The 12,337-nt window shown below is 30.3% G+C and overlaps 2 protein-coding genes across 4 annotated transcripts; one reads left to right on the plus strand and one right to left on the minus strand.

The window, feature by feature from the left end:
• Positions 1-349: 349 nt before the first annotated feature.
• LOC138933130 (uncharacterized) lies at positions 350-4,681 on the minus strand. Of its 2 annotated transcripts, XM_070295642.1 has the most exons (7): positions 3,800-4,681; positions 3,563-3,716; positions 3,079-3,247; positions 2,821-2,896; positions 2,597-2,671; positions 1,914-2,497; positions 350-1,662 (listed from the first exon to the last, which is right to left on the minus strand). In XM_070295642.1, the coding sequence occupies exons 1-7, from the start codon at positions 4,493-4,495 to the stop codon at positions 360-362; spliced, it is 3,057 nt and encodes a 1,018-aa protein (XP_070151743.1). In that variant the 5' UTR covers positions 4,496-4,681; the 3' UTR covers positions 350-359. The 2 variants fall into 2 exon arrangements, with proteins under 2 accessions (XP_070151743.1, XP_070151742.1); XM_070295641.1 differs by having other exon boundaries at positions 1,914-2,671.
• A 202-nt stretch (positions 4,682-4,883) lies between these two features.
• On the plus strand, positions 4,884-7,458 carry LOC138933134 (TBC1 domain family member 14). 2 transcript variants are annotated; one of them, XM_070295652.1, is made up of 2 exons: positions 4,884-6,902; positions 7,043-7,162. In XM_070295652.1, exons 1-2 carry the CDS (start codon positions 5,403-5,405, stop codon positions 7,073-7,075), a joined length of 1,533 nt encoding a protein of 510 aa, XP_070151753.1. In that variant the 5' UTR covers positions 4,884-5,402; the 3' UTR covers positions 7,076-7,162. The 2 variants fall into 2 exon arrangements, with proteins under 2 accessions (XP_070151753.1, XP_070151752.1); XM_070295651.1 differs by having other exon boundaries at positions 4,884-7,458.
• The last annotated feature ends 4,879 nt before the right edge of the window (positions 7,459-12,337 follow it).

Here is a 12,337-nt window from a genome sequence, read left to right on the forward strand (position 1 = left end):
AAATATATTTCAAATAACAATTTCATTTTGTTTTCTGGGATTTTAATTGTAAAATATGGAAAAATATAAATCCACAAAAGCATCTTTTTATATATCATGATTTGTGACTTTAAACATTTATTAACTATTAGTTTTATTTGTGATTTTACATTCTATTCTTACCCTTTCACTAACTTCTGCATATTCTGTTAATATTAATGTATTTAATATACTAGGAACACCATAAAACGGATATTATACTTATAAAAATATATATATGTTATAAAAATTATATATATATAATTTCTTAAAATAACATATGTATATATGAGAATAATATGAATTCAACATATAATGTTTATGATTATAGTGTATCTGTGTTATGTATGCATACTGAGAGTTTTTGTTTTCAAGATACTTTTAGGACTTTGACGTTTTGGAGTTCCTAATTGTGCTGTTGCTTTCAATGGTGTTCTACGTGTATCAACTGGAGCTCTTCGCATCAATTTAGAACTTTTTGGAGTCTTTACTGTTAAAGGTCGTTTAATATGTGGCGTTTTGTTAAGATCTGACTTATACGGAGACATATTTGAATTCTCCAGCATTGTATTGATAGACATTTTTGTCAATGGCGATGCTTTTGTAGCAATATTCTCTTTTTGATGAATTTCTGTTTTATCTATAACATTAGTTCCTTTATCTTTAGCAAAAGTTTGATGTATAATTGGATCTTTATTCAAAAATTTCTGATTTTGTAATTCGAATTTTTGTGCAGAACGATAATTCTTATCTACTCGTTTTCGAAGTGGTTTCACTGATGCATCCATTGATTGTGTCTTGATTTGTACCGACGCATTTGGAGATAGCACTTTACTTTTCAAATCCTTATTAGAATGTTTTCGAGAAACTTGTGTCCTTTTATATGATTGCTTAAAATGTTCAGTGTTTACATCTATTTCTTTAATTGTATTTCGAGAATGTTTATTTGCATTATTACCACACTGTTTTCTGTTTAATACATTGGCAGAAGGAAATTCGGACGTTTTCGTTGTACATTCATCAAATAATTTTGCTTTGGCTAGCACCATACCAGCATTTTGCGTTCGAAGCTTTGCAACCGATGCTCTGCCAGTTTGTAGAGCAGGCGTATTTGTTCGAGATGCTGATTGAAAATATTTATCTGCATCTTTCCAAGATATTTCCTTTGAGCCTTCAGAAACAATATTGTCGTTTTGTAAACAATCATTATTTAAGGCTATGTTCTGATGACTGTTGGTCTTCTTTAAGTCATCTATTTTTTTATCAAAATAACATGAATTATCTACAAAGTCTTTTCCATGAAAAGATGATGCTCTACGTACATATGAAGTTGTATAGTTATTCGTCAAATGTAAATCTTTAAATCCAGGAAGATTCAAATCATTATTTGAAATTTTGTATTGTTCTGCCGAAATCGATGCGTTCATCTGATTACGTAAACATGTTATCTCGTCTCTCATATTATTAGAAATAATTTCATTACATTTTTCTGCAGAATAGGATTGTTTCTTTAAATATTTATTAGAAAATAAATTTGATTGTTTTTCAATGGGATAAACATTTACTTGTCTTTCAAATTGAGCATGGTGCTGTAAATTATATTCTGGTGAAATATGCCATGATGCAGTGCGTCTAATACGTTTGCTGTAAATAAAATAAAATTCATAATATAATCAAATAATTCTTTTATTCTAATCAATTATCTTTGTATACTATTTCAATTTTTTTTCTGATGCAATCTTATATTTTTTTTTTATAAAGAGAAAGAGAGAGAGAGAGAGAGAGAGAGAAATTATTATAAGATTTTAGAATATATATAATATAGTTACGATCATCATTTACATTATATAATATCAAAAAAAAATTATAAAAAATTAAACATAATCCAAAAGTACCTTGTGACTTTCTCCTGTGAACGTCTTCTTAATGAACCAATTTTTCTTGCACTAGGAGATCTTATTATTTTATGTTCTCTTGATCTTCTAATTTTTAATTCCTTACTCAATTTCTTTGCTAAATAATCGCTTGTTAAAGTATTCTCGATACTAGCCTCTTCTAATGTTTTCTCATATGCTGTTTGTACTTTATTTACCGAATGTATAGCCATATTATTTTCTTCATTATATATGCATCCAAATTCTTGAGAAATACGCGACTCGATTGCAGAAACTCGATTTTTTATTTCTTCATATTCTCTCTTAGAAATTCTGACATAATCTTCTTCACAGTGATCACTTGATAAAGATATTATGTCAGCATTGGGAAGAGCATTAAATTCTTCCGAATCAGTCTTTTCCTCAGGCATCAAACAAATGTTATTACTTTCATCCGTAGCATCCAATTTTCTTGAATGTGTACTTATATTCATATGCCATTGTTCATCATTTTTGCAATGACTTTCATTTATAAGCAAGTTTTGCTCACCACCATTATCTGATAAATCCACAGTGGCATTAATAAATATATCATCGTACTCTTGCTGAAAATCATTATTTGATAGTTCATCATATTTTATTGATCTTAAATGTGTTATTTTACCGTTATATTTACGTATTTTATATGTAAAAGAATTGCTTACTGAACTCCAACGTCTTTCATTACACGACTTGTAATTATTCATATATAAATCTGATAAATCACTATCAGCATTCTTCTGAAAATACATCATCAAAGTTATTAATATAGAAGCTATATAATATTATTTAATTTTACAGATCTAAATTTATAAAAGATATTTTACTGATATTATGTGAGATTTAAATAAATTTTTGATATGTCAAATATAGAAGCACATTTACTTACTTGCTTATTCTTAGGTACAAATTTGTCCAAACTCAGTCTTAATTTTTTCGATTTGTCCAATTTTTCAGTCACTCTTCTAAAACATATATGTGACATGTTAAATTTATGTGTATATTTAATATTATTTTGAAAAAATATGTATATAAATAAATTCTATAGATATTAAAATAATGTATATATTGTACATACGTATATAAAAAAGAAAACAAAAAATATTTGCAAAGATAATAGTAAAAACTGCAATTAATTATTCCATACTTTTTCTTTATATTTGGAGGATATTCTCGTTCAACTACTTTCCGTTTTTTGGTAAATTTATTTGGAGATATATTAGATAGTACTGGATGTATAGCAGGATGTAGATGATTCATATTAGGTGTATCATCTGTGCCTTTTCCAACCATTTTCTTCAAACCATTAAACATTCCTGTAGAAAAAATGCAAGGCATATAATATATTTAATAAATATAATAACAATAACATATTATCTCTTATTATATGTATGCTATAAAAAAGTCTATATTGATTCATCAATTCTATTAGTATCTTAAATTTCATATATACATATATATATATATATATATATATATATATATATATATATTCTTTTCTTTCTGTATTATTGTACTTTATAGAAGATATATATTTTATTAGTCTTATTAATATTTAATTGGCATTATAAATCTAATTAATGTTTATCGGTATATAGAAATGTTTTGTATATATATGCAATATAGCTTACGTGTAAGACTTCCGCTACGATGCTTCTTCTTTTTAGGATTTCCATGTTCAAAGGAGTCTAATCCATTATCTGTGCTGCCGCTTGTTTCAATAGAAATACTTTGGGCAATATGAGGAGGCAAGATACCAATATTTTCCGAATTTTCAATCAGAATCTATAAAATAAATCCTTTTTAAATAATGATACATCTACTTATATATATATGCAATGTATTAATATTCTTAAAAATATTATTACCTTAATAATAGTTAAATGCATTTGCAATCTGTTCTGTACAGCTGACATGGATGTATCATGCAGTGGCATAATATTTGGTCCGACAACTTTCGCCAAATTTTCAATGCTCATCTTGTTTTGTTTTTCATACATGGAAACTTTTTTTAAGAATTCCATGAAAAATGCTAGAGTGTTTAAGTGATATGGCGGTAATAGTATACATGCTAACAGTAATGCCTGCACCCGATAACTCTTCAGCAATGCGCAGTGCACAAACAAGTCGTGATACGTATATGGAATCAATGGCTCTGGCAAATCACGAAAGAAAGATTTTAAGCAATTAGCGACATCAATCGCGTAATTCTTCTCGCCTAAACTGCCACCGCCATCCAGACGAGACATCAATTCCTTTTGTCGCGCCTGAGAACCAGCTTTTCTAAAGAGGCCTTCCTGAGTAATATACTTTTCTAGGAATGTTGAGGCCTGAATCACAAATACAGGAACATGAACTATGGCACCTGATGACAAATTCACAATATCCAAAGGTTGATAAAACAGGGCAGTCTTGAAGACTCTCTTAGAAATATTTTTGCATGCCTCGGGTCTCTCGCTCTTAAGCATACTCTTCTTGAAGCGATATTTAACTCCGAAGCTTCTAAGATCTCTGGCGACAATATGATACACCTTTTCTTTATGTAATACATCATAGATCAACATTTTTGATACTCCAATGCAGTGTAGAATTATACGAGTTCCGTGATAAAATACTCTTCCGTCAGAAATTATGAACCAGAGATTCAAATATCAGAGATTCATCATTCATATCTCTCAAACATCCGTTTTCGTATTGAATTTGACACCCCTCCCTGCTTCAGTATCGCCAACGTTTCAATCAAGAATGAGTTAAAGACATTATCGCAACGCAAAAAATACAGCTTTTCCATATCATCAGCTTTTTTCACGACAAATATTATGATCAACTATTGCATTATTTAATAGGATACAAGTCGTAATTATTTCATCTCGGTGATAAAATCCTTTAAAATCCGTTACGTTTTTGTTTTGGATAATTTCATATATATCAGCCTTTAGTGTGCAATAGTGTTTTCAGCGAGAGGCACGCGATTTTTTGATCTCGCGATTAATTTTAAAGAGCGTGATTTTTTTTTTTGCTGCGGTTTGTGACTATATATATATATTCGATCCTCTCATTCTTGTCTCGTGTCCGATATTATCGGATGCTGTATTTTTAGACGCGACCGACGAGTATCTTATCCGTTGGATATAGAATTCGAATAACGATTTTACGGGGCGAGACCGAGGGAGAATATTACAAATATGTGACGTGCGCGTGACACTTGGATTGACCGATCGTACCATCTGCTCTAGGAGTCGCTGGATTGAGAATCATTACGGATTTCTACGGTCTGCGTAGCAGTTGACATATCATTGGACCATCGAAACGGATTGTCGTTTTCCATGCTGACTCTTTGCAGAGCCTTGATAATCGATAAGGAAGCATGTTCGGATTCATGAATCTCGCGTCGAAGGAGTCGACGCGCGAACGACCATCCACCTCGATCAGAGGCGACCTAGACGAGAGGTTAGGAGATTGCGACCAGCTATGAAGAGTCCCGCAACATCCCCGCGCTTGAATGGCACCAACGCGTTAATTCCCGTCCCGTCACAGAGCCTTCAAGTATCGGGGGAAAGCGTAAAGTCACGCTACAATAATGCTGCCAACAGTTTCCAAATGGTGAAGGTCGCCGGACGCGAGTCCGGTTGCTATATCGCTAGTAATATCGCGCCGAAGGTCGGCAAGCAGCAGTTGGTGTCCTTAAACGGGGACTCGGTGCGCTGCGACAGCGTTAATGTCGATGAGGCCTTGGCGTGTGATGTGGCGCCCATACCGGCGACGAAGACTAAGGATTTGTGCGTGCACATCAGAGAAAACAAGTGGTACGACGCGGGTAACGTGGTTTCTGTAGGGGTAGCGGGAACCAGCCTGAATCATGCCCTGGAAAGCATGTCCTTGGCTTACAATCCTTCCACGAAGCAACTGTATTCTGTGGAGGAAGCTAAAACTTCCAACAAAGCACAAATCGATTGTACTTCTCGGTACTTAGAATCTCCATGTAATGGTAAGGAACGATCCTGCAAATCTGAAACGGACAAATATACAAAGCTCGAGAATGTCAGTGCAAACAGTAGCCCAAGGAATAGCCTGCCACGGTCCTGTAGTAGTACAGTGTCTTCCCTTAGCGAAATATCACCGTCAGGAAGCTTCCTGGGATCTGACGAGCAACATCTTATGGAAAAAAGCGAAAAAGCATCTAAACGTTGGAGATTAAATTCACTTTTTACAAAGAATGTGTTTTCACGGAAAAACCGGGATTCTCAACAGTCGACACCTACTGGTAGTCCGTCAAGAAATATCGACAAGGTAGGCGGTAGTACAGCTTTAATTCAACAGCCGAGACCAGCTAATTTACCAGCTAAAAATGCGTTGGAAGAAGAACGTCACCGTAAGCAATACACTGCTATTTTAGAAGCGGCGAGGAAAAGAGAATTGCGCGAAGAGAAAGAGCGTAAGCAGCAACGAGAATATCAGCTAAAAGAAGAAGAAAGATTAGCCGAGGATTCTAATACGTGGAATGTGTATGTCTTACCTAAATTCGAAAATGTTAAGAATACAAAGAAAGTGAGGGAGCTATGGTGGCGTGGTTTACCGCCGAGTGTACGTGGTAGAGTATGGAAATTAGCGATTTCGAATAATTTAAATATAACGCCGCATCTCTATAATCTTTGCTTAGACAGAGCAATGTCGAGCCCAAATAATGAGTCATTAGCTGCAATCGGATTAGATGTATCTCGTACCTTTCCTACCTTATGTGTCTTTCAAGAGGGTGGACCATTATCCAATAGCCTTCAGGGTATTTTGGCAGCATATGCCGTATACAGACCGGATGTAGGCTATGTGCAAGGAATGAGTTTTGTTGGTGCTGTACTATCATTAAACATGGAACCATCAGACGCCTTTGCTTGCTTTGCGAATTTGCTAAATTATCCTTGTCACAGAGCCGCCTTTACATTGGACCAAAAAAGAATGAACACTTATTACAAGGTATATTCCAGTGCTCTTGCGCATAAGCTGCCAAAAATCTTTTCCCATTTCACTGTAGCTGGATTAAGTCCAGATTTATATCTATTAGATTGGTTATATACTATATATGCCAAAGCAATGCCTCTTGATGTTGCATGTAGAGTTTGGGATGTCTTTCTCAGAGATGGAGATGAGTTCCTCTTCAGAACAGCGCTGGGTGTATTGCACTTGTATCAGGAAGAGTTGTTGAAAATGGACTTTGTACATGGTGCACAGTTTCTTACTAGATTGCCAGAGAATTTACAAGCAGAATCTTTATTTAACAGTATTAGCCAAATGTCTACTACTGTTGGGACGACAACGTTTCAGCAAATGTTGATACAATTTTCTGCATAATTGGGTATCAAAAGGTATAGAAAATTGAATTACAACTTTTCTTATTGTGATAAAAAAATCTGAGTTTTTATGCAAAAACATTTTATATATTGTTATTGATTATTATTTCAAATATTTAAAATCTAATGCAATTTTTATAATTTTTATATTTTTATTATAGTTCTATGATTTATATATTTGTTTCAGAGTACACATTTTTATTAAAATTTTATATTATATATAATTATTATATTAAAATAAATTTATATTAAATATTCGAAAGAAATATAATGCATAAACGAACATTGTCTCAGATTTTTTAAAATAAATGTGTTTGAAGCTTTTTTTTTTACAATTGACAAAAATATAATATAGAATATTAATAGAAGTTTTTGCACAAAAAATTACAAATAATTTTCAAAATTTATAGCACACACACATACATATACATACATACATTATATATATATATATGTGTGTGTGTGTGTGTGTGTGTGTGTGTTATAAATTTGTGTGTTATAGATCTCTGAAAATTATATATATATAAATGAAATAAAAGAAAATCTTGTTATAGAAATGATATTTTCTGTGTAAATAATGTAATTGATTGTTTTGATTATTTATAGACGTGTTTCTTATAAGAAATGAAATTATGAAAAATGTTCTGAAATGTAGATGAAACATGAACATGCTCTATTAATAGATTTATACTCACTTTGTATTCTCGTTCAATATTTGTGGAAAATGTAACAATTTATAAGTTTGCGAAATATTTTTCTATATCTAAAAATTCAACAGAGAATACTATTATTGATTTAAAAGTTTCACTCAATTGTATACATATTATTTTGTATGTTTAAGTTCTTATCAAATTATTATTAAAGCTTATGAATTTTTATATTTTATGATATATATTTAAACGTTCGCAATGCTATCGATCTTGCTCCATACATTGACATATAACATTACTGTATTGCTACATTTCAGTTTTAAGATATATTGATCTATTCTTTATGTACTATTCTCAATTTACTCTGGAAACGATTTCTTCAAGACTGAAGGGAGATATATACTCGAATATATGAAAATATTATTCAATATACTCTGCTACAACACAGATATTATTCTCATAAATACAATATGTATATGTAATAATCTCACTCACATGACTAAAGTTAGATATGTCGAAATTGAAAAAGGATTCTCGCTACAAAATATTCAATTAAATTATTTTAAAATTCTGATTCATGAGATAGTATGTATCACAATAAATATCTAATAGAATAATTGAGATTGTGTGCCACACTAATTATATTTCATACGAAAATTTTGATCAATATGGCTTGTGTGAAGAAGCGAACCTAAATAATTCAAATATATATAAGTAAAATATTCAAAGTAAAATTTAATGTTTTAACGAGATCTTTTACAATTTATTAAAATATTACATTTGCTGTACTAAAAATATATTGCTTATATAATTGCTTATATAACTTTACTTTTTGAAACATAATAGTAAATCACGAATTTTTTTAAATTCTTTTCAGTGCAAATCGATGCATACTGTATTATCTTGCTTCGCCATTTTTTACAATTATGGATAAGGTGCTAAATATGAGATTATTACAATGAAACATGTGATAAAATGTTTACAATATACAATGAAAGTTATTTTACTAGTTTACACATTTTAAAATAATATTTACATGATCTCTCTATTTTCCTTATTGTTGCTAAGATATATGGCAATTTATAATATTTAGTTTCAAATAGCGAAATCCTATCATGTCCCGTCTTTTGAGTGGCCTTCATAACGAAGATAGGATATATATTCAAGGTTTAAGAATGTATGAGCTATATATAATTATCGAACTGTATTCTAAGAGAGTAATCTCCAAAATGTATTTTCATACAATTTAACTGCAATAAGCTTATTGCATGTGCTTGTTATGTACTGTTCTATTTAATACGGATACATGAAAAGACTTCAGTTCTTAATATCTGGAACAAATGTGATACCACTGATCGACCACAGTCTCAAAATTGCTATCCATAATCCATATTTCAGAATGACAGTCACAAGAACATTGCAATAGCTTTGCATATAGCATGGCTTGGAAGCTTGAAGTTGCAGAAATATAGACTATCATCATTTCTATCGATATAAAGAACTATATTCAAATACATATATCTCTTTTATATAATGGGCAAGACATAGCAGAATGGCGAAGCTAGAAACACACGTTAGTGGAAAACTAGTCGCTGAGATACAAATAATGTGAGATAATTATCACGTTAAATTCTTTCATTTAAGTATACAAGACAGAATTATTTAGTGATATTTTGCGTTTGTTGCTCTTAGTTATATGTTTATAGCTGTGCGTTTTTATTTATATAATGATAATTTGCGCAATCAGTGCTTCTCAGTAAAGTATAATATATGTTTTATATAAAATACATATGATCCATAAATTTCAAGATGTGAATAATGGACATCTCGAGTTAAAAAGTGAGAGAACTCATGAATGTAATATACATATATCTAGTTTTTAATTGACAATACTCTCATTCCATCCATTATTCCAAGTTACTAATATTTAGCGATCACAAACAATACATGAACAATACATAACGAATAAGTTTATAGATGTATATAAAAAGCACAAATGAATAAGATGTTAGCCTAGAACACAATGAATTATGTTATTTTGAAACTTTAAACATTTACATATATTACAATTATATACGGATAAATAATTGCACACTATGCACTTATGTGCCACAGATTTTTTTTTCCAATACAATACATTATTAATATTCCAGTCATAAATTTTGAGCGAAAATTATTCATCATTTATTGTAAAATAAATTCAGATTTTTTATTTAATCGATTTTAACTTTTGTGATGACATGAAATTATATTTTATGTTAAGCTTTTCTTTTGTTATTAAAGTTTTCATATATTATAAATTAAAACTTTCTTAAAGATGTAATCTAAATATATACATATTCTATATGTATGTATTTTTCAAACTTTATATTACGAGATATGAGAGAAATTGTAACTGTGAATTTTATTCAAAACTTCTAATATATGAAATTTCAATTTTTTTCCATTTCTCTTTTTATTCGCCTCTTTAAATAATAAGTCACGATTATATCATTCAAATAACTATATGAAGCGTACTATTTGTATATTATTGTGAATATTTTTCCGTCTTAAACATAATGTAATTATTTTTATGAAATAATTGACGATGATGTGCCAACTGTATTATGGTTGTAATAAGCGGAAAGATCATTTAAATAAAATGTCTCCATTTATGCTCTAAGTGTAAATGGATTGCCAATCATCAGCACTATATTATATTGAACTATGCTGTTGGCTAATATAACTAGTAGTAACCAATACAGTTGTCTAACTTTTGTCGTGAATACGGTAATGGAATTTCGAACAAATGCGATATTTAATTATATCCAAAGGATAAAACGATTGAAGTAAAACGCGAGAATCTTATTTGTCCGCCTTAATAACCGACTCAATAATCACATTGTAACTATATAGTCGCGACTTGCTACGAACAAAAATATATGTATGTATAATTATGTGCACACATGTGGTGTATGCTTGTCCATGTATCGATTGCATTAAAATATTTGTAGGTATATCTACTTTTTTAGTTTAGAGAATATATGAAGAAGATATATTTAAAAAATGCAATTGTTTTTTTGAGCACAATAATTGTGTTAAACTTGATGTACTTTAACTCAAAAGATATCGTTTTATATAAAAATGATAATTATATATATATACATATCTAAGTAATTATTTTTGAAGAAGAGATATCTCTGATTTTATTATTACAAACACATCAATGCTAAATAATATTGTGGATATACCTATGTGTATTTTAGGCTTTTAAATTTCCTCCATGTAAAATTGAAGATACGACGCCTAAGACATATGATAAAATAAAATCGTGTAAATGCAAAGACATTAAAAATCTGTGCACAAATAGCCATGCATGTACTATGTGACACTTCTGTGTTCCTTGTCGTTAGTGCCTCGATAGAGGAACTCATTGTATATTTTATACGCGTTTTATCGTGTACATTTACCTTAAGTGCAATATTGTAATATATATTTTTTAAAGAATCGATCCCGTATTTATTTTGTCAAATGTATACCTATGAGCAAATGTAAAGTATACACAGAGACATTATTAGCAAATTAGGGGAAAAAAAAAATCTTCATATTTTTTAATACGAAATTGAAGAAAGAACACATTTTGCTCTGGAAAGATATAAAAGAGGATAAATAACTAGTTTGTTTTAAGGATTCTCAACATTTTGTGCACGATATAAGATCATAATGCACGACGACGTCTCTAATTATGCTTTTTATTAAACGAAATTTTACAATACTACGAGAACGATTATATGTACATAACCATGTGCTTGCTTCCTAATTTAATTGAAAGAGTCAACGATATTTATCGCAATAGTGTAACGACCATTTTTATATAATATAATGGACGATAAATGAGATCTGAAAAAAAAAAAATATTAATATACGTCTAAGAAATATTGTAAATGACGCCAGCAACATATCTCTATGGATGACTTTTTTTCGTATATAAATAAAGACTATGCTGCATGACGCTCGAAATCCTGAATTCTTTATTCCTTGAGCGAAAGTAAAAACTATAGTACGTTAAATTCTGAATCTGCTGCATTTTCATTGTATATGATATAAATGTGTATATTTACGTGACGTTAATGAATATTGTAAAATTTAATTTATCTTTAAGTTTTCTTTTAATATTAAAATTTTCTTTTAATATTATTTCGAAAAATCGCGCTTCGTTATTTTAATATTATTTCTAATATTACAAGATTCTGTATATTGATCAAATTACGGTAATTAATTCAACATTTTAATGATTTTTCTAATGTTTATTAAAATATTTCAAATTTAAATAACTTAATTTGCGCGCCACTTGATGATACTTCGGGAATTGAAATAACGCCATCTGGCGGACTTTAGAATGTTGAATAACGGTCATTCGTGAATCGCGGCA

This window comes from Polyergus mexicanus, unplaced genomic scaffold (genome assembly GCF_030449975.1).
Source record: "Polyergus mexicanus isolate NDT 795.1 unplaced genomic scaffold, iyPolMexi1.0 SCAF_5, whole genome shotgun sequence".
Taxonomy (NCBI): domain Eukaryota; kingdom Metazoa; phylum Arthropoda; class Insecta; order Hymenoptera; family Formicidae; genus Polyergus; species Polyergus mexicanus.